The 24,118-nt window shown below is 49.2% G+C and overlaps 8 protein-coding genes across 8 annotated transcripts; 3 read left to right on the top strand and 5 right to left on the bottom strand.

Moving 5' to 3' along the window:
* Positions 1–4,112: 4,112 nt before the first annotated feature.
* GGS25DRAFT_151511 (peptidase S8/S53 domain-containing protein) lies at positions 4,113–5,932 on the top strand. Its single transcript, XM_049256402.1, has 5 exons — positions 4,113–4,532; positions 4,604–4,959; positions 5,037–5,309; positions 5,369–5,435; positions 5,502–5,932. The coding sequence occupies exons 1-5, from the start codon at positions 4,257–4,259 to the stop codon at positions 5,685–5,687; spliced, it is 1,158 nt and encodes a 385-aa protein (XP_049120696.1). The 5' UTR covers positions 4,113–4,256; the 3' UTR covers positions 5,688–5,932.
* Positions 5,933–6,241: 309 nt separating this feature from the next.
* On the bottom strand, positions 6,242–7,701 carry GGS25DRAFT_529554 (oxaloacetate Acetylhydrolase; the record flags this gene model as incomplete). Its single annotated transcript, XM_049265294.1, has 4 exons — positions 6,242–6,790; positions 6,920–6,993; positions 7,058–7,205; positions 7,303–7,701. The coding sequence occupies 4 exons, from the start codon at positions 7,699–7,701 to the stop codon at positions 6,242–6,244; spliced, it is 1,170 nt and encodes a 389-aa protein (XP_049120695.1).
* A 3,249-nt stretch (positions 7,702–10,950) lies between these two features.
* Positions 10,951–12,804, top strand: GGS25DRAFT_478628 (uncharacterized protein). The gene is made up of 4 exons (XM_049259956.1): positions 10,951–11,763; positions 11,844–11,873; positions 11,941–12,316; positions 12,422–12,804. The coding sequence occupies exons 1-4, from the start codon at positions 11,583–11,585 to the stop codon at positions 12,642–12,644; spliced, it is 810 nt and encodes a 269-aa protein (XP_049120694.1). The 5' UTR covers positions 10,951–11,582; the 3' UTR covers positions 12,645–12,804.
* A 918-nt stretch (positions 12,805–13,722) lies between these two features.
* GGS25DRAFT_518810 (glycoside hydrolase family 30 protein) lies at positions 13,723–15,411 on the top strand (the record flags this gene model as incomplete). Its single annotated transcript, XM_049263597.1, has 5 exons — positions 13,723–14,034; positions 14,093–14,256; positions 14,395–14,513; positions 14,631–14,923; positions 15,031–15,411. 5 exons carry the CDS (start codon positions 13,723–13,725, stop codon positions 15,409–15,411), a joined length of 1,269 nt encoding a protein of 422 aa, XP_049120693.1.
* Positions 15,412–15,430: 19 nt separating this feature from the next.
* Positions 15,431–17,052, bottom strand: GGS25DRAFT_151374 (uncharacterized protein). The gene is made up of 2 exons (XM_049256398.1): positions 15,540–17,052; positions 15,431–15,469 (listed from the first exon to the last, which is right to left on the bottom strand). Exons 1-2 carry the CDS (start codon positions 16,621–16,623, stop codon positions 15,450–15,452), a joined length of 1,104 nt encoding a protein of 367 aa, XP_049120692.1. The 5' UTR covers positions 16,624–17,052; the 3' UTR covers positions 15,431–15,449.
* GGS25DRAFT_151465 (DUF453-domain-containing protein) lies at positions 16,806–18,504 on the bottom strand. Its single transcript, XM_049256401.1, has one exon. The coding sequence runs from the start codon at positions 18,218–18,220 to the stop codon at positions 16,988–16,990; it is 1,233 nt and encodes a 410-aa protein (XP_049120691.1). The 5' UTR covers positions 18,221–18,504; the 3' UTR covers positions 16,806–16,987.
* A 1-nt stretch (position 18,505) lies between these two features.
* On the bottom strand, positions 18,506–19,840 carry GGS25DRAFT_151456 (uncharacterized protein). Its single transcript, XM_049256400.1, has one exon. It carries the CDS (start codon positions 19,648–19,650, stop codon positions 18,943–18,945), a length of 708 nt encoding a protein of 235 aa, XP_049120690.1. The 5' UTR covers positions 19,651–19,840; the 3' UTR covers positions 18,506–18,942.
* GGS25DRAFT_151455 (TPR-like protein) lies at positions 19,841–23,894 on the bottom strand. The gene is made up of 2 exons (XM_049256399.1): positions 21,151–23,894; positions 19,841–21,099 (listed from the first exon to the last, which is right to left on the bottom strand). The coding sequence occupies exons 1-2, from the start codon at positions 23,764–23,766 to the stop codon at positions 20,032–20,034; spliced, it is 3,684 nt and encodes a 1,227-aa protein (XP_049120689.1). The 5' UTR covers positions 23,767–23,894; the 3' UTR covers positions 19,841–20,031.
* Positions 23,895–24,118: the final 224 nt, after the last annotated feature.

Below are 24,118 nucleotides of genomic sequence, written 5' to 3'. Positions count from 1 at the left end.
GGTGACACCTCGCACCACCTCTCACAGCATCGTATAATAAAATAATCTATTCCGAGTCTGCACACAACCGTCCCCATAACTCCAATCGTTGCTTCGGGCCTTCCGACTGTCTCGTGTCCCTTTACCTAGACTAAGGGGTAACTGGTATGAAAGGGGGGTAATACGAATTGGAAGGTATCAACTTACAGCTTCCAAGGCTTGCTATACTCAGGTTGGTAGGTACCTTTACTGGCCATCACCTTATCTAACTCTTGGAAGTTATAGAATTGAGCAACAATAGCACTATTCGAATAATCCTGGATTCAAGCCAACCAGAGCTACACAGGAAGCGAAACGTCTCACTTATCTCTAGGTTGGGTCTATGTGTGAACACAACTTTAGGAAATGGCCCGATCCGTGAGATAGCTTTTACTCGTATAGATTTTCATGTTAGCCTCACCTTGCTGGACAATGTGAAGCTGCCTCAGTCTTGGTTCATCTGCAAATGACTTCAGGCGAGTTGAGATGAAGGGCCGGTTCATAGAGGTGACATTTCGCCTCACGGTCCCATCAGCAGGGAAAAGTTGTATAACGTGTCATGTTGATGTATCAATAGAGAATATTTACATGGTATATAACCTTTCAGTATCATCTATCCAGTGCTATCATCTACCCAATTTGCCAAGGTAGCACAGAAGAATATATGTTGTTACTCGGTGTGTGGCACGAATACTTGCGTAGGTTAGTGCCCGCCTCCTAGGTAGATAGTCAATGATTAATGCCAGTAAAGGATTTCCTTCGGAGAATATTAGGAGGCTAATGGCCGGGTGTTCACTTAGCACGGAGGATCAATACAACTAACTAGCCGTATATGAGACACGGCATCACAAGCATGTACTCAAAATAATTCTCATTATCTGTGGAAGCGGAACTACATCCGAGTTAGTCTACTAGGTAAATAGAGGACTGAGATGCGCACCAACCAGCGATGAAGATAAGTAAGTGAAATATCAAACAGTGCAATGTGAAGGAGTCCATCTGTAAGAGTAATAGTTCGGCCCCATTCAGGTAATACGCAAAACCCATTTAGGACATTCGTGTGAGATAGACTCATAGCCCCGAGTATTTCTCCTATATTCCAGGTTGCTCTGTTTCTTCTCTTCGACTTATGGCACCATACTTCTCAGTCCCCACGACGTTGGCACCCTTGGCGCGGGATACGATGAATAAATCTCAAGATTGTGCTGATACTGGAGAGACACAAGGACTTGAGAAGCAGCTAAGGGATAATAGGTAGGTAGGTTTTCATTTGAAGTTTGAGATGTAAGAACCATCAAACTAAACGAGATCTCATGTAGCCTTTTGTCGCGTTAGCAGTTGTTTTCTGATGAGTCTGGCATGACTTCTATTCAATTCAACCTTGAAGGTTTACCAATCTGCCAAGTGAACATGCACAGTCGTTTCGCCGAGTCTGTTAGGCAAGGTATTAACACGAGGTTTTTCTTTGAATCATTGTCACATACTTATTTAGGAGGTAGTTCTTTCTTATGTTGGAGATCTTTGGACTCAACACGATGCCCAAGAGTTGCTAGAAAATGGGGGAAAAATAAAAGGGGAGACGGAGAGAGGGGCTAGTTATTGCGAAAGAGGCACAGCCACATACGATGTAGGATTCTTTCGATGTTCCCCATATTCTCAAAGGCGGGTCGTAACCTAATCTAGGACAAGGATGAATGAGATAATTTGCTATGTGACGTTTCATAGACTGCCAATTGTTTACCAACTTAGAAGGTAAGTAAATATTAGGTATGTAGGCAGCTTAACAATCAACATGTTTCTAGCTATCTAGGTTAGTATATACCTAGGAGCGGTGCTGTTTCTATCATGTGACAATGTGCTTTCGGACGGCTTCGGACGAAATCGGACCAAACCTAGGTATGCTAGGTAGGTATTAGGTAGTATGTAGATGGGTTGGGATGTAGGCATCAGTAACAAGACAGTTTCTCATCTGGACCTACCGATGACCGGCAAGGAGCCACAGGATTATGTTGTCATGTTGTGATCCCGAGGTAGGATTCAGTTAATCGGGCTTCGTTTCGTTAAGCGCGGATTTACAGACTTATGGTTATCCCGTACCCAGACTTTTCAATGGCAAGTATAAGAGATAGTTGAAGATACGAACTATCGGAAACGATGCACCCCGGAATAGCGCCGTACGTTAGGGAGATACGGCCTTCCGCAGTAAGTAGGTGAATTTGGCATACTTGCTGCATCCGGGTGGGATTTGCAATCCGGCCGGGGGCCAGGACCGTTATTAAGCCATTCCGACTTATCACTACGGCTCTTGTGAGCTGTCGGGCTACATGACTTTGTCGGCGGGGACAATGATCGGCAATCACACAACCCAGGCTAACCACACACGTGCATATCTGTACCATACAATTTGAACTGACCGAGCTGGTGTCGTGAGAAGCTACCAATGTGAATGGCACGTTGACATGTGCGGACCCCCGCCGGCACTTGGCATCGAACAGACTGGGGTTAGTCATGGATGATGATCCACGCACAGGGGTAGAGTGGTGCCGTTAGGTCAGGGGGTTGGATGGGAAAGTCGAAAGATGTGGGGGGACTAAGATTCGATAAGCTGAATCGGCAGTCTCTAGATGGATTTCCAGTGTCTGTCTGTTTCTGTATTTCTTTCTTTTAGCTTGAAGCTGCAGTATGATTTCCATGGTTCTAAGGTTCACATGATCACAAAGACTTCTTTCTAACTTGATACGCAACACGCTGCAGAAAATAGCTCCGGCAGGAGTAACGATTTCTGAGCGAATATGGTAAATATACGCCATACATAATAGATAAAGATACGATAGATAAAAATAAATCATAAATAGAATATCCTAGGAGAATATGATGAAACAGTCGTATTCCGCCCTCTGCTCACACCATGCGGGGAGGGAGATTAGTAGCGCCACGATAGGGTATGATACTCTTGTCCGATTCTGTCCAACCAACAGCCGCCCGCCGTTGTGGATGTGGTGAAAATAGAGTTGAGTATGTCTCTTACCATACCCGGCAGCCCGGAGATATCGTACAATTAACTAACCCTATCGACAGAAGACGGTTGGACAGAGGCGCTGACAGGCCATGCAGGTATGAAAAAGCCAAGAAGGGTAGTGTACCCGATAAGGAAGGCCGTTTTCGTTTCTAAACACGACTTTTATTTAGCACTTACCTACCTACCTACTCACATAGCTGCCGACATGCCAACATAGTGCCAACTTAGCTCCCTAGTCCATAGTAGGCAACACAAGTCGAGGCTGTCCATTAGTTCGGTTGGCACTACACTACCGGTAGCGGTGCAACACGTACTAACACCTTGTAGCTATTGTGCATGTAGTTCTCCTGTCAGAAGCTTAGTAGCTCTATCATGCTAGCTGTCATTGGCTAGTCTTCAAATTTGACTACATAGTATTACCGTAGTATACCATACTAATATGATACTATGTATAGCAGTACCATACGGCATAATAGTATTATTTATTGTTCGGCTCAAGTCTAGCGGCACTCGTTACCTAGGAATAACTACATACTAATACATAGTACCACCTGAATAAATCCGAACCCCTGGGTCTTAATACAACTACAATAAGTGCAACCCCGTGGACCCTTTTAGCTTGTGGTAGCACGACTTGAGCACGACTGGTCCCTGATTGATCTATCATCTTATTGAAGGACGAAGACAGATTCCGTCTTCTGACGAATTATATATTTCAGATCCACCAAGCCTTATCCAGGAGGTGTTGCTATGATCGGCACTCGTCATGCATGTCGGATTATTGTCCGTTCTAGTTACATACCCAAGTACAATTGTACCTACCTACAAGGGAGATTGTCGCCCGCTAGAGGACCCCCTGCCATTATACCCATGAAGGATTCATCTCAAACATCTGAACCTCTGAGTAGCTCACATGCTAGCGGCCGCTAACAAGCCCGTCCAACATCTACATGCCAGTAGTACATGCTACCCTTGGTAGGGATCGCCATCACGATTAACTTCGTGACTTCTCTCTCAACCTCCACGATGTCACAACCATCGGCCGGGGGGCCTGTAACCAGATTTTATATAAAGGGCATCATGTCTTCTATCAATCGAATACTTTTGCTCTCACCATCTCACCATCTCACACTCGAATAACTTCATTCTTCAGAGGAGCCCACTTCAGACAGCAAAACCAGATCAATATTTAACCAGTCACCGCTATATCCTATCCACAATGCGTACTACTGCAGCTCTCGCTTTGTTGCCTCTGGCACTTGCCGCCCCTGCGAAGCGGGCTACCCCTGCTCCGGTCATCCGACCCCGCGGCGCCCAGCTTCTTGATGGCAAATACATCGTAAAGATGAAGGGCGATGCGCAGCTCGCGTCTATCCAGAGCTCGATCCAGTCCGTTTCCAGCGACGCCGACTTCGTTTACAACTCCAACAAGTTCAAGGGCTTTGCTTCCACCTTGACTGCTGAGGAGCTCGAGGCGCTGAAGAACAACGCCGACGTAAGTTTTGGAATATAACTACTCCCCTCAGTCTCCTAATCTACTTGAAACCCTAACCCTATTATCTTCAGGTCGACTACATCGAGCAGGATGCTGTTGTGACCATCGCGGCTACCCAGCAGAACGCCGACTGGGGTATCGCCCGCCTGTCCAACGCCCAGCCCGGTTCCACCACCTACACCTACGATGACACTGCCGGCGAGGGAACCTGCGCCTACATCATTGACACCGGTATCGAGGCCAGCCACCCGGAATTCGAGGGCCGCGCCACCTTCCTCCAGAACTTCGCCGAGGACGGTCAGGACTCTGACGGCCACGGCCACGGCACCCACGTCGCCGGAACCATCGGCTCCAAGACCTACGGAGTCGCCAAGAAGACCACGCTCTTCGGCGTCAAGGTCCTCGATGCTAGCGGCTCGGGTACCAAGTAAGTTACTCACCACCACTCAACCATTCCTATAATTGCCAATGGCACAGTTTTCGCTGACCCAAAACCCCGCACAGCTCTGGTGTCATCGCCGGCATGGACTTCGTCACCCAGGACATCGCCAGCAAGTCTTGCCCCAAGGGCGTCGTCGTCAACATGTCCCTCGGCGGCCCCACCTCCAACGCCGTGAACCAGGCCGCGGCCGGCATCGTCGACACCGGCGCTTTCCTCGCCGTCGCCGCCGGAAACTTTGCCACTGATGCCTCTGACTATTCCCCCGCCTCGGAAGCGACCGCTTGCACCGTCGGTGCTACTACTGCCGATGACGAGCTTGCTGACTACTCCAACTTGTACGTAGCCCCCTACACTTGTACGTAAAATGACAGTAACTGACTCGTGGTGATAATAGTGGCGAAGTTGTCGACATCCTCGCGCCCGGATCCGAGATCACTTCCACCTGGATTGGAGGCGAGACTGTAAGAACCCCCTGTTCTTTTACCTAACTTCAGTACTATGTCCAGTCACACTAATAAAAATGACAGAACACCATCTCCGGTACCTCTATGGCCAGCCCCCAAATTGCTGGTCTCGGCGCCTACTTCCTAGGACTCGATGCCGCGACCCCTGCCAATCTGTGCGAATACATCGTCTCGAACGCGCTTAGCGGTGTCATCACCAAAGTGCCCACTGGCACCGTCAACTTGTTGGCCAACAACGCTGCTTCTTAAGTGAATGCGGCATCAGTCACTGGCGGGTAGTTACCTACCTGGTCAGATACCTAGATGATCGAGTTGTGCTGGGTGGTGGGATGATGAGATTTCTTTTGAACATAGCTTAACCTTTTTGTATAGTTGGATTTTGAGGTATTCATATGTATGATTCGAACGGTCTGATATGTATATATGCTTCCATGAACGAGTTGTCAGCCAGACCGTTGGCTGGCTATAAAATATAGATGATGATATAACCTGCCTGCGTTTTTTATCCCTTGTTTCTCTAATTGTGACGGTGACATTGATGAAACAGAGGTATAATGAGAAGGGGAAACCCCTATTATACTCCATCAGTGTTGTAAAAGAACCTCAGATCATATTTAACCACGCAGCTGATAATACATAAATATAGTAAATAGTACATCCATCCCCAATATTCCTCAACACTTGGAAAATATAAGAAAAAACATCTCTGATCACCTATTTTTCACATGAACACAGCACAGAGCCCGCCAGCCGATTCATTCACGCACACACACACCCCCCGTTTTCCGCCCTCTTCTCACCCTTCACAACCCCCCCAAAAACGACGTGCCCCCCGCATTCGTATCAACCGTCATGCTATACTCAAGCCCACAGACCTCGAACAGCTTCACGGGTGTGATCTCCTTCGGCGTGCCGACGACCCCCTCATTCTTCAGCCTCACCAGCGTCTCCCGAATGGCCACGTACGCCGGCGCCAGCGTCGCGAAGCTGAAGATCATGATCCTGAACCCCATGTCCCGCGCCTCGTCGACCGTGATGACGGGGCTCTTCCCGTTCTCGACGGAGTTCAGCAGCAGCGGCCAGGGCGCGAGGTCGCGCACCGCCTGCGCCGCCTGCTCCTTCGACGCGAAGCCCTCGAGGAGCCCGACGTCCGCGCCCTCGGAGCGCGCGGCGCGCAGCCGCGCGATGCACGCGTCGTAGCCGAGCGACTGCAGGGCGTCGGTGCGCGCGATCAGCACGAAGTCGGATTGTAGGCGCACGCGGGCGGCGTGCGCGGCGCGGATGCGCGAGATGTACTCGTCGTGCGGGACGACGCGCTTTCCGCTGAGGTGGCCGCAGCGCTTGGTGAGGACCTGGGCACAGGGGTTAGTGATCTGGAGTTTTACATGTGGATAGGCACTGTGGGAGTATGGTGGGAATCTTCATCCCCTAAGACATAGCAAAAAAGATAGGTGGGTGGGAGGGTAGATAGGGGAACCTACCTGGTCTTCCAGATGGGCGCCTGCCACGCCTGCACGGATGTACTGCTCCACGGTTCGAGCGACCATGATGGGACCTATAGCAGATATATATCAGATCAAAGCGTATATAGATAGCAGGATCAAGAGAAATTTACTTACCACCGTACCCGGTATCCATGTCAGCGATTAGGGGTGGGCCAAAGGGGTCAAGGTTGGCAATCATCTCGGCATTCTCTCGCATCTCGTGCAACTGCGCAATAGCCAGGTCTGGCTGTCCAATGCGGGAGGCTGTGGTACCTGCGCCGGTCTTTGACCCAACACAACGTTAGTATTTTTTTTTTTACCAGACTGGATTAAATCGAGTGGACTATGTGGATGTATAGGAGAAGGAGATGAGAACCCACCATGTACATAGCGTTAAACCCCAACTCGATAGCCGTGCGCGCCGAGAGCCCATCGTAGACCCCGGGACACACGATCAACTCCTCGGTCTCGAGTAGCATCTTGCGAAGCTTCTTAGCCCCAGACGTCGGCTCGACGACGCTTGAAACGATCTGGTCAAGCGCTAGGGGGTTGCTAAGCTTCTTGGTGAGCGGCAATGTAGCAGCTACGACGTCCTCGGACTCGGACGCTGAGCTGCTGCTGTCATCCTCCGATATCTCGGCCACGTCGATGAGAGGAATCGGCTTGATGGGCTCGCTGAACTGGCCGGAGACGAAGTCGACTGTCGACTGGAGAGTTATGACCGACTCGCCCTCGAGTCTGGTCACCGGCTCCGGGAACATGACAGTAGAGACAGTCATGGCTTATTTGGTATGTAGCGAAGGGTAGAAGCACTTGGATATGAAAAGAAAGGCTGCTGTGCGATCTAAGTGTTGATGAGGAGGAAAGTCGAGATACTTATTCAGGTGAACGCTGGCCGAGCCTTTATATTTATATTCGCTTCTAACCTAACTAAGTAGCCGTTTCCTTGTTTTTCTAGACTTCCATGCCGTAGGTACCTTGAGCTCATTTTCATCCAGAATGGCCTCTTAAAACAGACCAAAAGGGGGCAAAAGCTCCTGAGTTGCAGTAACGCCTCGGCCTGGAAACACCACTCTGACTTGGCGCATGAGACTTCCAAAAGCACTCTACTCTTCGATTCAGTGGGGGCCAGATCGCCGATATCACCAAGCCAGCCACCTCGGGCTTGAAATGCGGAGTTTGAAGATACATGTATGTGTGTGTATGTGTGTATGTATGTGTATCTCTTCAGGTCAATTTCTAGACAACGCCCAATATGGAGTATTCAAGGATACTCCCTCCTTCCTCGGCGCCATACCGTAGATTCCGTTGATTATTTCGTTAAGGCGCCAGCTTCCAGCTTCCATTATCACGGGATGGCCGTCTTAGTTGGCTTTATTCACAGCTTTCAGGTCTTTGTGTTTTCGTAGGTAAGGCACTCTTATTGCTAGATGCTGTTCTGGACTTCTCCTGAGATAGGGGAAATAGGGGGTACCTATCTAGTATACAACCGAGGAGCGTGTTTCTATGGATATTAATGATGGCCGCTATTATCAACGGAGATAATTATCCTCATTTCCATACATGATGATCATCAAAATGTACTATAAGTTTATCTCTGCAGAAACCCGGGGAACGTACCACCATGCCGATCTCTTGTCTGCCGCTCAAGCTTCTTACGATCACAGTCATTGTCCAATTATAGAGACCAGGTATCTCCGCATATTCTGGCAGGCTGCAGTAACCTCGTCCCATGCCTGGAAATATTACTCTTGGCTACTCCCCGGTGACATCCCCTAAAGCAGTACCACGACGTTGGCCTTTGTTTTTTTTCCTTTTTGAGGGAGTGGCTAAAAACACCTTCAGCTCCGGATAGATTGTTCAGGTGCTACCTACTTCAATCATATACAATATATGAAAATGTGATTTCTAGCCCTCTTTCTGGCCTCTGTCCTAACTAACATGCCCCCCTTTTCTGTCTTCTGTACCACATAGGCTTACTGAGGACGATAACGACTTAGCTGAAGCCAAGTCTGACATCAGCTCCTTTCAGTAACAGGTTAGGTACTATACCTACCTAGATAGCCTATGTGACTATCCAGGTAGGTACTAGGTAAGCACTATTGAAGAGACTTTTCTGCCAGTTGATGCTGGTCTGGGTAGGTGTAACGATGTTGTACCGCCCTATAATAACGCGTAAAGAGCGGTGCGTCTCCGCTTCCGCGATATCATCGAGTGGCTTCTTCTTGGCAGCAGTTGAATCCCGCAGTGTTCAGCTTTTCTCAAACCCGAAACGACTTTACCGGCACCTTACAAAGAAGGAAAGATACATGGTATGACGTTTTTCATCACCCCATGCCGCCCTGCTATGTATCTGCCTAGGTAGTCATGTATGCAAACGGGGACCTGTATGTCAACAAATCAAGTGGCTTGGTTCATGACGACATTTATACACTTCCTGTACACCATAACAAGATTCCACGGCAGCTTCAATAAACCATGTGGTGCGGCGCCGCGATCTCCGAGAGGCGCTAATCGGGTTCGATGTCGTTGGCATGCATTCGCAAACCGATTCTGCAATACTGCATATCTAGGTAGGCATCCGTCCCTACCTGGCTGTAACTGGCGTTTGATAATGTGGGTAAGTAAGCAAGGTGGTAGCTCGCCACGGGCCGGGCCCTTTCGATGTAGCCTCAGCCGCCGAGCGTCTTTCGTTCAACATCCCGTCCCCCTTCGCTGATAACATAACCTCTCTGCAACCGTCTTGGGCCCAAGACCCGCCAAGATCTAGGGCTTCACTTGGGAGGCCTCTGATATGCACCTGTACACCAGGTAAATGAGCTGAGACTGGGCAAAAAAAGCCTCCGCGGTCGAATTATCATATCATATGATCATATTTCATATACTTTGAGTATCCTATTCCTTGTCAGCATATATGTAGGTGGTGGTGTTGTATATACGCCTACCCGTCTTAGAACTTGCTCTTGCCCAGATCCTTATCTCATGAAAAGGTGCTTTTCTTTTTCCTTTTCTTTTTTTCATATACGCTGTAACTTGAAATACAGCCTATATCAACGGTTTCGTGTTAGGTATTAGATAGTATACGACATACATGTGTCATGTTGTCGTAGAAATTCAGGTCATACGTTGACTGTGTGTCGTCGTTCATCTGCTTGTTTGTTTGCTTGTTTGTTCTTGCGTGTTTCCCTGTGAATGTCAGCTTAACATGGCTTTCTTGGCGGGCTGAACGCCTTGATCGAGGTGAAGTGCCACGACAGCTATGTCAAGTTGTTAAAAATATTCACCTGCTAAGCAGCCTCCCGGTTCAACAAACTGTATGACCTGATCTAGAAGCCCGCTTGTTTCGAGGAGTAGTTGGTTGGTTATCAGTTGATACCAGGTTGCTTGTAGATGTGAACTCTAGATTGTGATGCCACAGCTTAGGGCAAGCCATCACCTTGGCGCCAAGTTATAATCATCCACAATTATGGTCTGGGCCAATGATTCCTTGCTTTGAGGCCAACTCGATCTGTCACTTTCTTCATCGGTCCTTCTATACATCATCTCTGATAGTAGGCGTTGAGCCATGAAGCTCTCAACCGTCTCTGTGGTTGATACTGGGCCCTCCTACATTAGGTACTGGGTAGTAGACCGGCAGCACCGAAGGTGGGAATATCGAAGCAAAAGGGGGAAACCAATTCATCTGATAAACTTTAAAGCGAGAGACATGTCGGACGAGACATTCACCGGCCGAGACATTCACCTTCGGCCAATCATTTTTCTCCATTTCATATCGTTGTCTGATTCCAGCTCACTATTTGGCGGTAGAACCCGCTCCACTGAAACGTTGGGAACCCTGCTAGATAGGCTCGTTATTGGCTTAGCTCACTTGCGTAGGAGAGCTGAACTGCGCGGGAGGCGGGAGGCGGAAGACAGAAAGGAAATAGCGTGTTGTTGCTCACGAGTAGAAACGGCCCCGATAGGAGCGCCGTGACCGGGTCATTAACCTAAAAACGTTCGGCGCCCATCCGAGACATTGTCATTGTAATAGTCCTATTGGCTTATTCGTAGATAATCAGGTCGCGTGGCGCGGCGTGGATGTGGCAAGCCCGGTCGCTGAGAAATTCCGCTTGGTCGGGTCTAGATACAGCCCACCTTTGATATACCTACAGAGATGTAGGCAATCTATGACATCTAAACCGGGGATGCTTAAACCGGGACATGTCGAACTTATCAGCTTTCTCTCTTATGTGAATCCACTTCCCTCCCGCCCCCTTTTCACGCGCAACTGTTGAGCCAAACTTGCTACAAGGGTTACACGCCACACGGGAAGCTTCGGTCGGCGTTGCATTAAGAAGGGACTGAGGGATTTAAAGATACACGGCGGCTTCTTTTGTGCGGATCTGTAGATTAGGCGGCCAAGAAGTGACCAAGAAGCAACCAAGCACAATAAACCACGCATGCGCTCACTGACGTAGTGCTAATTACCTGGTTATTTATTTCAAAACTGTGAGCCAGCGCAGGTTATCTTCGAGATTCTCATCCTCGAGTCGAATTATTGGTTCTTGAAACCCCCATTTCATTTTGGTTGCTTGGAGTATTGAATATTAAGCGCCCTACCTACTTCTCACATAGCATCACCAGACCTCCTGCTGCACTGCATTGTCACCTCAACGTCACTATGCCAGATGAGGAGAAACTCGACCCTAGCCCAATGATCGACTTAGTGTCACCCGAGGAGCAGCCATTTAGTCGGCGGCTCTACAGGCAGCTCTCCGAGGAAGTCGATACGAATATAGGGTCTTTGCCTCTAATAGCCTGTTGTTTCGCAACAGGCCTCACGGATGGAACTTTATACAACGGCAAGTAAAGAATACTCATGTTGTGTTATTACCTAATTATGTTTTGTTTGTCTTGTCACTAACATCGAGTCATTTCTCAGCGTATGGCACTTTCGTGTCGATGCAAACTGGTATGACCGTACCCCCTTTTTAGTCCCCACCCCAAATTGAGCTATCCTAAGCCGCTTGACTGCCTAGGAAACACCGTCTTCGTTGCCCTAGGAGCTTCAGGACAAAACAACAGGCCATTCGGATGGGCTCGCTCGCTATGCTCGATAGGATGTTTCACCATAGGGTGTCTAGTCTTCTCCCGGCTGCATAAGCTGATCGGTGGTGGGCGTCTGCGAAGAACCGTGTTCTTCTCCTTTCTTCTCCAGACCGTATTTGTGGTCGTGGCAGCTACCATCATCCAAACCGGCATCGTCGATGGCCGATATCCCTCGCGGAGAGACCCCAATGTCATGGATTTCCTCGAACTGGCCCCGGTTGCGCTACTTAGTTTTCAGGCCGCGGGTCAGATAACGAATAGTCGCGGATTAGGTCTGAGCGAAGTGCCGACGGTTGTAATTACGACGTGAGTGGAAAACCTTTGTTGCTTCTAGATTTATTCCTCGAACCCCTTTCCAATCCGTATAAGTAGGAGTCTGGAACTGACATAATGATACCTTGTTACACGCAGGCTGTTGTGTGACTTAATCAGCGATGAGCGGATCCTGGACCCCCTTACGCAGAATGTGAAGCGAAATCGTAGGGCTGTGGCTTTCCTTCTCACGCTACTCGGGGCTATCTGTGGAGGATGGATTTCTAAAGCTACTGGTGCCGTACAGCCAAGTCTATGGTTTGTTGCCGCAATCAAAGCTACGATTACAATATTCTGGCTGTGCGTACGCAGAGCGAAATGAGCATGCTTTTAAGGGTACCTAATGATAAATATGAGATTTGGAGGGATACTGTTTTATACTGAGCAAGTTTAGACCATTGATTTGATACTAAATTGTACACTTAATTACTTATATACCTTTACTGAGATCAGTACCTAGAATATATCAAGATATATGCTATGCTTATACTATATTCATATACAGTATCTTAACACCATGATAAACTCGGGCACTTCGTAAAAGGTCGTCTACCTGTCCAATCTACTAACGTATTCGTAGGTACTTAGTACCTTGGTATAACGTAACAAACCATCCCATTATCAACCCCTGAATCCCTCTATATACCCACCTGGCACACAAAATCAGATCACAACTCCTTCATACACACCTGGGCACATTGCATTTCGCCTCAACCTATCCCTACCTGTCAAAATAACCTAACTATAACACTGCATGCTAATAATAGATACCCAGTATTAATATCCAACGACGAAAACTTGATCACTTCAAACATTCCCATAATGCTCGAATCTCATTGCCTACCTACCTCCGCAAGTTGCCTCTCCGCGCCATCCACCACGGTAGGTATCCCACCCCAAGGGCCAGAACACGTCAAGGCATTCAGGCTATTATCACGAAATCTTGGCATCACAACGCCTTTTCTCCCACCATATCACGCCTATCTACCTAACTACCTTAAGTAGGCAACCTAGATACTACTGGTATGAATATGGCAGAAGTTGATAAGAAAAGGAAGCCATGCGGAGGATAAAGCCCCTGGCCTTCCTCCGCGCATTCACTCACGCGCTCGAATTAGAAGCGGTAGGGTTTGGATCGAGGTGATATTCTATTCTGAGCAAGTCTCGGAAATATATTAAATCTCTTTCGATCTCTCGGCTTGGTGTGATCAAATATTCCCTACCCACGCTCGGTAAGGTAGGTGCGTGATATGTAAAAGACTCTTATCCTCCGGATACTAATTCCCCACAACTTCACCCCTATCCCAACGAGGTCCATCTGTGAGATTTCCACCTACCTACCTACCTACCTACCTAACATACCTCGGCATCAAAACACCACCCCAACAACCCTCCCCACAATGTCCCTCCTCCTCACCACCCTCACCCTCACAACCCTCCTCCTCCTCCCCCTCCTCCCCCCCACCACCGCACAATCCCCCATCTCCATCTCCACCCTCACCCCCCACCAACAAATCGACGGCTTCGGGATACCTATCCCAAGCCTTCGGGCGCGCCAGCGAGTTCCGCGATCTCCTCCCCGCCCCCCCTCCAACAGCAAGGCCTCGACTACCTACCTCTTCAACACCAGCACCGGCGCCGGCTTCAGCATAATCCGGAACCGGATCGGGTCCGGCACCACCCCGACCGACAGCATCTTGCCCGCAAGCCCGGTGCGGGCCCGGCATGGCGGCCAACTATACCTTTGACGAGGACGACCGGGGCCGGCAGGCGGCGCGGTACGGGGTCGCGGCGGTGTACGCGGACGCGTGGAGCGCGCCGGGCTTCATGAAGACGAACGGCAACGAGAACAGCGGCGGGTACCTGTGCGGGACGGCGGGCCACGCGTGCGCGCCGGGGGATTGGAGGCAGGCGTATGCGGATTTCTTGGTGCGGTATGTCAAGTACCTACTACAACTCGCTTGGCCTGCCCGTTACGCACCTTGGGTTCTTGAATGAGCCGGACTACGTGTAAGCGATGACCGTACCTACCCGTCTGGTAGCTCATGGCGAAGCTAAAACAAGTCCCGCAGAACGAGCTACTCCTCAATGCAATCCGGCGCCAGCGAAGCCGCCTCCTTTATCCCCATCCTGCACGACACGCTTGAAGCACAGGGGGTCGGAAACGTATCGATAGCATGCTGTGACGCGAGTAAGTGAAACAAATCATTCATTCGCTAACTAACTCCCTCGCTGTCTTCCAACTTCTTACAACGCTATAATCCATTTCTACCTCCTCGCTAACCACACCCCCACCACCCACCAACAGTGGGCTGGAACTCCCAGCGCAGCATAACGCAAGGCCTCGTGTCATCAGGGATGGAGAAGTACCTGAAGCTGATCACGAGCCACATGTACTCGAGCGACCCGAACTCCGTAATCTCCACCAACCTCAAGACATGGCAGACCGAGGCCGCCGATCTCCAGTCGCGGTGGTGCGCGACCTGGTCCGGCGGCGGCGGTCTCTGCGAAGGATCGACGTGGGCCAATAAGATCCACAACGGTCTTGCGAATGCCAACTTGTCTGCTTATATCTACTGGCAGGGGGTAGAGGTTAACCAAGTATGTTATACCCCTTCTTTCCTTCTTTCCTTCTTTCCTTTCTTCCAGAAAGCCATGCCCAAACTTTCGAACTTCAGGCTTTCTAATTCACAAACTCGTTCTACTAGTTCCAAGCATCTTCGTATCTCGTCGCAAGTGACGGTAAGACAGTGACCCCATCTGGACGTCTTTGGGCTTTTACCATGTGGTCGAGGTTTGTGCGCCCCGGGGCCTACCGAGTCAAGACCACGGGCACCGTTTCCAGCACGGGCATTACGGCGTTCAAGAACACGGATGGTTCAGCTGTCGTGGTATTTGTTAACTCGGGAGGTTCGCAGCAGAGCGTCAAGATTTCTTTCAATGGATTCACCCCAGCGGCTGCCGAAGCTTTTGTGACGGATAACACTAGGTCTGTGGCCGCAGACACTGCTGCACTATCGGGGGGTGTGGTTACGGCTACTGTCCCTTCCCGAGGCATGTTGACAGTCAAGTTAACAGCGGCAAATTAATATCCTACCGGGGTAATCTAATAGATACTAACTTGTGGTTACAAATTTATTATGAAAGCTATATGAGTTTGTAAGTGAGTGATTCTGTGCATATCTGAGATGTAAATACGAAGTTGGATGAGACATACCTCCGGGAGCCACTGCTGCCGCATACATTACGAGCGCCGCAACAGATTGAGATACTCCTACTTTCCACAAGGCAGGTCTCTCCTCCCAGAATTTGATCAAGTGATCAGCTATCAAAGCGGTCCATATAGAATTCTTGTTACATTTAAGTCCAAGACTAAGAGCGAAGATCGAACACGGATCATGGATACTGGTATCCAACGATATCGGGCCTCTTTGTCCTCGGAGCACATTGTCGTCGAGCTTCTCGAGTGCTTTTTGAGTCAAAGCCGTTTCCGCCTGGGATTCGGGGTCGACTTGACATAGGATTAAGGCGTAACTAGCAACTTGAGGGTCGTCAAGACCTATAAGCTGGTGGTCGTCGCGCATCAAAGACAAACGCAGGGTCACGTCCCAGACGAAGGAGGGATCGACATAGCCTAATGAGTGTGCCGTCTTAACTAAGATCCTGGAAGCCAAGGCCAAAAAGCTTGTACCCATGGCACCGATGTAGCCGTCTTTGAATACACCATACGGGGACTCATTCTGAGCGACTGGGACATCGTGATTACCGTCTTCGATACGAGGATGCACGCTCCGAATCGTATGCGCAGCCAATTTGAGGAACCTCGGTTGCCCCATCACAGCACCTAGGCGAGTCAAAGCGAACGCCCACATCACATGTGGCCAAATAGTCCCCCTCCACGGCGACCGAGCTGTATCGCCACTTCTGAGACCTTGCCCCAAAGGTTGGTCGTCGGTCGCCCCGGTAAGATCGCCCAGGGTTTCACACACAACGAACGCCAACTTGGCAGCAATCTGGCCATAATGGAGCTCGCCGGTCTTTTGGTACATCGTCAGAAAGTTGACTACTGCAAATCCATCGATGAAAAGATGACGCCCCCAAATGAAGGGATCATCTGGTAGAGTTGGCGGTTTCCATATGTCCAAATCAATCGCTTCTGTTGTCGGGTGTGCCCTGAATTTATACACCTCATCCATCGCATCTTCACAGCGTCGGAGGGCCTTATCCTCGAGCTTCATCACTGGCGTCGGCAGGACCATGAGCGTTGGGGTAAGTGTAACGCGGTGATGTAACAAATCCATACTGGTCGATATTGATCGAGATACTTTGAATTTGTTTGCTGTCTCGATAGCTAACTGATGATTGAATATTTGTTATTGAATTGATATCGGTATTCCTTGAAAATCAAGACTCGTTGACGATGATAGTTGAAAGGTTTCGAGAATGATGTCCAAGAAAATATAATTGTTAACTACTAAGAACATAGTAGGTAAACATACCTAGGTACGTAGGTGAAGGCTTTTGGAAGGTCCAAGTTCACTTTAGGATACTGGCAGTTTCCGCCGAAGATATGAATCCCGCGTGCATTTTAGAAGGCGTACCTTAGGTGGGCAGAAATTATTGGCAACAGGATAGTAGTTAAAAGCTTCCCAATAATCTTCACAGTTAGTAATAAACCTCGCCCTTCATAAGTACTCTAGCAGTGCGAAGCAGGTCTGCTGAGACGATCTGACCGTCCTCGATCGTCGCTCCTATCTCGACGGTTCCGCTCGGATGTCCAATAACGACAGAGCCACTTCCGCGACTGCCTCGGGTCTTGCTGCAAACTTGTGCCGCTAGAGTCCCAGGCATGTTCGCCGCTGCCCCAAGACACAGAGCTAAAGTCAGGGGCACCGCCTTATGTGCCTGTCCCATCGATAATGCTAGACATCTGATGTCGATATCATCTGAGCCCGATTCCGGAAACAGGAGAACGACTTTAGGCACACTTTCGGTCTTTGGATCTAATCCCATCATCGTCGCGCCAGCTTGACGGATGGACTCTAATCTGGCCTTCAGATTTGGGTCTGCCTCGACCGCCTGTGGGGTAAAAGCGGCCGGGTCCGCATCACTGATCCCTAATTCGTCTATCCGGATAAACACTCCTGGATTCGACACATCTACCAAGGAGGCCTTGATCTGCTCCCCGTCTGGTAGCGTCAACAAGTCAACCGGATTCCCAGTCGGTAGCGCTTTGCCTGTCTTTGCGCCAGCAGGATTTAGGAAGCTGAGAGTAATCCTCGATTGCATCCCAGGGACGCCATCCATCTCATAATCTCCCTCGTGGCAGTAGACAGGAGGGTCACCGCTTACCCTAAAGCGCGAATGTATGATCTTGGAGGTGTTCGTATTAAACACCCTTACAAGAGCTTCTCGGTAATTGGCTGCCTTGCCTACATCTCGGACCTTTGACGCTTGGTCGGCGACTAACCCTTCGTCCCAGGCGACTGGTCCCACAGCAGATGACATGTTTCCGCAATTTCCAGCGAGGTCGAGGACGCCATCTTTTATACCAACCTGGACGAAAGTGAAGTCAATATCCGCATCCGGGCGCGTAGAAGGCGACAGGACGCAGATCTTAGAGGTCGAGGATATGCCCCCTCCCATGCCATTGAGCTGTCGACCGTAGGAATCTGGCGATCCCATAGCCGCCGGCAATATGATATGCCATTGGTCTTGGGGTGGAAGATGCTGACGTTGAAAGATTAAGCCATTAGACGTGCCGCCTCGGACGAATAGAGCGGGAAAGATGCGCGCATTCAACGTGGAAACATGAAATGATCTTGCACTATGTAGTTGTGCAATGGGGAGTGTTCGGCGAAGCCCTCGATAGGTATGAGTTAGAATCCCCATCCTCATTTGAATGATGAGTTGATAAAAAGCAGTTTCCTATTCATTACCTCGGTAATTAACGCTGTCGTCAATATGTACATAGGTAGATACCTAGCACTGTTTAGTTACATACCTACCCTACCTAGTAGATAGTAGGTATTTTATCGATATTATCATATAGTTATTTGGAGGCATGCTTTCCGATTGGCTCAAATCCGTGTAACCCCCCCTGAATCGAAGCGTTTACATAGTAGTACAGTATGTATCTTCGTTCAGGTTGTTATGTATCGATCTCCCCCTTTTCCCTCTATGTATTACAGGTTGACTCTGAGGCGGCTACGCCTAAAATACCAGACGATACACCTAAACCACAACCCCATATGCACCGCCTAGAACGCACAAAATCAGGATATAACTAAGACATCGGATGAAACCTTGTCGAATCCTTCAGATCAGCCGCACCGATCTCAATCCAACTCCCAACTACTTAGTTATCTGAAAGGCGTTTTTAGGGTTTAAGTTAAGATTATATAGCGACAGTTGTACCGGTATATGGGAGAAAAGAGATAGCCATTTGTCTTCTCTTTAAAACGAAAGGTGTTGTTATGTGCATGTAACATATGGTATATTCTCTTATCAAGAAATACCACCCACCATCTACTAAGCTACATAGGTATTCCCACTGCAACGAGCCCATTTGCGATGTTATTCTTACATTTTCCTTCTCCTCATAGAAAGCTATTCAGGTTTCAGGACCCCTGGCGAGTAGTATAGGTAGTCGTCGATGGAGTGCCATAGATCTTGCTCTCGACCGCGATTCGCTCGACTATGGCCCCTAGCACCACTGCCTCCTCTATTATCTGGGACGTCATCATAGTCCTTTCGTGATCCATGATATGTAGCCACACGCTAGGTGTGTACGTTTTCAAGACATCGATCGTGATAGATCGGTCGAAAGATCCGTTTTGCCAGCGCAGCTGGAGTGCATAGAATGCTTCTCGGAATCGTCGCAGGAAGTGCAACATGCCCTCGTTCTTGCAGGGTTTCGTCGCGAGAAACACTTTCCATGAATCATCTAGCTCGTCCTCCGTGGGATGAGATAGATTCAACTCGTGGTTAGGGCGGTAGTGTAGATTCAATCTACCGTCTGGGAGCCGCTCTTTCTGGTTTGCCCAGGCGGGTATGCCATTCTGCGAGGAAGCGTACGATTCCTCTGGTTGTTTCTGTTGTCGAGCACTAGTTGAATTCTTCTGTAGTTCGTCCATCGCCGAGTGAAGTTTCTGGTTATTCAGGCGAAGATTGTTCACTTGGGTCTCGAGTTCCCGGATTCTCTCCATAAATGTAGGGCCGTTTAAGTTTATCTCTTTGGCAGCGAACTGCTCAGCGCGATAGGAAGGAATGATTCCGGTTCGTTTGTTGTCGTTCTTGGATTTTTTTCTGATTGCACCGACGTCCATTTCTTTACGTTTGGCAGTGGTAGGTACCCTAGGTCAGTATCAGGTCACACAGTTTTTCACAAGAAAGCTCCTGTCTAAATGCCTACCTACCTGAATAGAGATTTGTCTCATGGTCAAACCTTCTTATATTCATATTAGCTGTTTCCCAAACTCAGTGCTACTCTTGTGTATGCAGCTACTCCTACATCATACCTTAGTGCTATGTATGTCATTCCTATTCGTGCAGCATGGAATATGTATGCATAATCTACATAAGCCAATGCCGAATATCATGTAATTGATTATTTTCCCCTGGAAAGAGGAGCCTATAGCACAAGTATTTAGAGCCAGTCCATCCCCAGCCGCTTAGCAAAATTTATTCTTTCATAGAAACTGACCCCATTAGTCGTCTTCATCTTCGTCAGCAGCGTCTGCCATGCTTGTGTCTGCAGCGCCAGCAGGTTCCCCGTTTTCTGCATCCGATCCGCCATTGGCCTCTTTGTTTGGAACTTCGACGTCTTCGTCCTCGTCACTATCATCGAGAACTCTACCGCCACGTCGAGCACGCTTACTTGGTACACGGCTAGTCGTCTCCTCCTCGTCTTCGTCTTCATCGTCGTCCTGGCCAGCTGCATTGTCCACTTCCATTACGTCTCGGTCGTAGCCAGCTCTTGATGCATCATCCGCATCTGACCGAGGTGAGCGATGATTCTCAATGGCTCTATCAGCACGATCCAAGGCATCATCGTCCTCGTCAGAGCTATCCACCACGATCTCCGCAGACTTGTACTTGTTGCTATCTTTCTTGGAAGCGAGCTTTCGCTTCTTCTTCGGTTGACGTTCTTCTTCCGACTCTGACTCATCGCCCTCCGTCGTCTTCTTTTTGCGCGAACGTCCTTTTGACCTGGGCTCGCCACTTGACTTCGGCTTAGGCTTTCTCTTCCGCTTAACCTTTTCACCCGTTTCAGAGTCGGTAACCAGATCAGCCTCTTGGCGCGATTTCTCCTCCTGGTCTCGCTTGTCGGCCATTTCTCTGTCGCGGGCCGCTATCTCTTCGCGTTCCTTGCGGATTTTTTCTCGCCTCTCCCGCTCTAAATCGAGAGCCTTCTGGCGCTCCTCTTCACGGCGCTTCAATTCAGCTTGTCTTTGCTCTAGGGCTGCAGCAAGCTTCTCTTTATTCTTTTCCTCGTACTCTCTCTGGCTCTCAATTTGGCGGCCAAGCTGCTTGCGCTGGGTGTTGCGAGCCATGTTGGCTCGCTGCTCCAGGTCTGCCTTGGGGTACGGTGGTTGTGGGTTGGTGGCAATCTCATCAAGAGCCACGATAGCGGCCTCGAGACCTTCAGAAGCTTCTTCGAGCTCAGCTAGCGTACGTTGGGTCTCAGGTACGTTCATGATATGTTGAACTTGCTGAATCTGAACGAATGCCACGTTGAATTTGAAGTGGATCTGATCTGGGGACACTTCGAGGGCCTATAGACATGTGAGCTTGCGTAAATTTTTCAGCATCTTGGTTGATCTTACCTTCTTGGCGTAGCTTAAGGCTGTTCTGTAAGCATCCAGACTTCGCTCATGCCTACCCCTGTTCAACCACGTACGGCCGAGGCATGCCAAGATACTCGGATCGTCCATTCTACTCTCCTTCGACATTGCAGTCTCGTAGCTCTCGATAGCTTTAGAGAACTGTCGTAACTCTGCGTATATATGCCCAATATTGACATACACATTTGCATCCTTGATTGTCTCCCGCACCTTTAGGAATATAGGTAGCGCAGACTTGTAATCTTTCTTATCCTCAACAAGGGCGATAGCGATACCTTGAGCAGCAAAGGCATTCTTCGGATCCAGCTGTATCGCCTTATCAAAGAACTCCACAGCGCGCGTGTACGCAGCCGACCGCTTTTGCTTTTCTTGCTCTGTCTCTCGGCGCATTTCACGTGCTGCCATCATGTACAAATTACCCATAGCGACGAGTGCATACCGGTCGTGTTTGTTGTGATGCTGAAGAGAGTGCTTGTGGTGCCTCAGCTCAGGGTCCTCGTTGACATTACCCAACTTTCTTCGTGAACCCTTTCGTCCGAGATACCAACCATACAAGGCGCGAACCTCGAGGTCAGATTTGTTCTCCTCGTATAACTTTGTAACCGCATCCGGACCTTCCTTAATTGGTGTCTTGCGTAGCTTGATATATGCTAGACGAGCCTTGGCTTCAGTGTAATCATCATGGCGGGCCACTAACTTTTCATAGACCTCGACAGCTTGATCAGTGAGGCCCTGTGACTCATAACTTCTACCGAGGTTGAAGCTGATGGTAGTGACCAAAGCATCTATATCGTTGTCCTCGTCCTTTTCGCCAATCCGCATACAGGAGCTCAGGGCGGCTTCAAACAGTTGGCTCGCAAGCTCGTGTTTCTCGGCTTGAGAATAGAAGCATCCGATGTTGTTCAGGAGCTGGGGTGGGAGATTCTTTCGCAAAGCATTCCGTAGAGCTGTCTCGTCCTCGATTCCGGTTGGATATTCTGAAGATGGGATTTGATCCAACTCGATCTGCTCAACTTGCAAGAGACATTCAAGCGCCTTCTCGGGGTGGTCACCCTCGTAGAGGCGAGCAAGGTTCAATAAAATCGCGGAATCGGGGGAGAGGTTCTTTTTGGGATCTTTCCAAGCTGTGCGGACATGCTCCAGGTATTCTATCGCTTTCCGCAACTCGGCACTCTTATTCTCGCTAGAGGCAGCCATCTGATTCGTGAAGACCTCTTCGGCATACAGAGTGCCCAAGAGAATCATGGCCTCGTAGTTTCGTTCGTTCTTATTAGCCGATTGGATGATCTTCTCCAGACGAAGTTTAGCCTCCCCTAAGTCGTTGTTCAAAACAGAAAGTTGAGCAACGCCAAATTTGGCTGGTAGGTAGCCCTTCTCGAGTCCACCTCTTGCTTCATCTGCGCGGCGATAGTAATCCGCGGCCTTTTCAACGTTACCACTAAAATGCTCCTTTCGAGCAAGCAGATACCAGCCATCGCTTGCAAGTGCATTTACGTCGGTGAACTGAATGGCCTTATTGGCGAGTGAGTCGACGTGCGAGAGACTTTTGCTAGACAAGAAATAACTAGCAAAGGTGACACAAGTCAAGGGCTGGTTCTTGTCGGCCTTGAAGGACTTTTGTGTGTACTCAGTCATAGCCTTCTTGTATAGTCGAATAAACTCAGGGCTATTCGTAGGAACACGACCGCTAGCATCAAGGTAATACAGACCGAGGAGAATGTTGGCAGTCTTAGATTCGGGATTAATCTCCAGGCATCTCTCCCAAGCTTGTTTCGCATCCTCCTTATGTCTCAGTTGCCAGAAGCAGCATCCGATGCCGATTCGAGGATCCGGGTCAACCAAATCCGGCATTTTTCTCAAAACATTCTGATATGTCTCTAGAGACTCCTTGTAGTTGCCTAATCCAAACAACGCTCTCGCTCGGCCTAAAAGTGCCAGCATGTTCTTGCCCTGCGAAACTTTACTCGCTTGATCGAAGAACTTCAAGGCATCTTTCAGTAAATTAGCCTTGTCCTGATCGACAAGACCAGCACCCGGGGCTTTGGAAGGTGCTTGTAGTGAAGCTTTGAGAAGCTGGAGTACACCTCGGGCTAGAAATAGCGGGGGGAAGGCCGGGCTTATACGCGACGCGTCGTTGAGAGAGGAAGTGGCCAATTGGAGGTAGTAATCCTTCGTCTTGGCTTCGGATGCAGGGACGCCATCAGGCGCTACACGAGGAGCTTCGCGGCTTTTCCAGAGGTACATCCAACAGAGGCAAGTCACTATGCTGAGCTTCTCTTTTGGATTGTTGTCTTGCATGGCATTTCCGCCACGGTTGAGCATCTCGATAGCATGATCGATCTTCTTCTGCTTCGCGTATGCGAGGGACACGGTCATCCAATAGGTGCGCGCGGCCCTTTCATTCTCGAATAGCGTGCAGAGTTCTGTCGGATCATCTACCAGGTCCTCCAAGTCAATCTCCACGGCTTCGTCTTCTTGGTCGCCTTGGACGGGGATATCGATAGCGCTAGGAATATCGGCAAATCGTTTGCTAATCGGCGCGGGAGGAGCTTCGCTATCTACGCCATTGTTGGCGTTCCCATTTCGAGTAGTCGCCATCTTGAATAAGGAATGGTAAGGTTAAGGGTAAGAGATGAAAGATGTAAAATGTCGATGAGGGGGGGGTTGTGGCGATGTTGGGGAGAAAGGGCGAAGAGTTGAAGTCGAAAAGAGGATAGAAGCGCGTTCAAATCAAAACGGTAATGATTGTAAAATGTTCAAAACTCATCGCCAATTGAAGGCATGGTGGTCGAAAGAACCTTCGGTGGGTAACGACTTGGAAAATGACTGGATGAGTTTACACGCAAAAAGTGATGTTATGCTAGAAAAAAAGGTGAAAGAAAATAAAAATGGAGGATGAAAGTTGATGGTCGGTCTCGAAAAGTTGAAAAGTGACAAGGCTTGATGGAAT

This window comes from Hypoxylon fragiforme (genome assembly GCF_022984875.1).
Source record: "Hypoxylon fragiforme strain CBS 206.31 chromosome Unknown GGS25scaffold_2, whole genome shotgun sequence".
Taxonomy (NCBI): Eukaryota; Fungi; Ascomycota; class Sordariomycetes; order Xylariales; family Hypoxylaceae; genus Hypoxylon; species Hypoxylon fragiforme.
Note: the sequence above shows the minus strand (reverse complement) of the source record. Positions and strands in the feature narration are given on the sequence as shown.

Coding starts and splice junctions, on each gene's coding strand:
- GGS25DRAFT_151511 (XM_049256402.1), top strand. CDS start 4,257: ATGCGTACTACTGCAGCTCTCGCTTTGTTGCCTCTGGCACTTGCCGCC. Junction 4,960..5,036: donor GCTAGCGGCTCGGGTACCAA/GTAAGTTACTCA, acceptor AACCCCGCACAG/CTCTGGTGTCATCGCCGGCA. Junction 5,310..5,368: donor CTTGCTGACTACTCCAACTT/GTACGTAGCCCC, acceptor TGGTGATAATAG/TGGCGAAGTTGTCGACATCC.
- GGS25DRAFT_478628 (XM_049259956.1), top strand. CDS start 11,583: ATGCCAGATGAGGAGAAACTCGACCCTAGCCCAATGATCGACTTAGTG. Junction 11,764..11,843: donor GGATGGAACTTTATACAACG/GCAAGTAAAGAA, acceptor GTCATTTCTCAG/CGTATGGCACTTTCGTGTCG. Junction 12,317..12,421: donor CCGACGGTTGTAATTACGAC/GTGAGTGGAAAA, acceptor TGTTACACGCAG/GCTGTTGTGTGACTTAATCA.
- GGS25DRAFT_151374 (XM_049256398.1), bottom strand. CDS start 16,623: ATGGATTTGTTACATCACCGCGTTACACTTACCCCAACGCTCATGGTC. Junction 15,470..15,539: donor GGCAGCAGTGGCTCCCGGAG/GTATGTCTCATC, acceptor AAACTCATATAG/CTTTCATAATAAATTTGTAA.
- GGS25DRAFT_151465 (XM_049256401.1), bottom strand. CDS start 18,220: ATGAGGATGGGGATTCTAACTCATACCTATCGAGGGCTTCGCCGAACA.
- GGS25DRAFT_151456 (XM_049256400.1), bottom strand. CDS start 19,650: ATGGACGTCGGTGCAATCAGAAAAAAATCCAAGAACGACAACAAACGA.
- GGS25DRAFT_151455 (XM_049256399.1), bottom strand. CDS start 23,766: ATGGCGACTACTCGAAATGGGAACGCCAACAATGGCGTAGATAGCGAA. Junction 21,100..21,150: donor CCTTAAGCTACGCCAAGAAG/GTAAGATCAACC, acceptor ACATGTCTATAG/GCCCTCGAAGTGTCCCCAGA.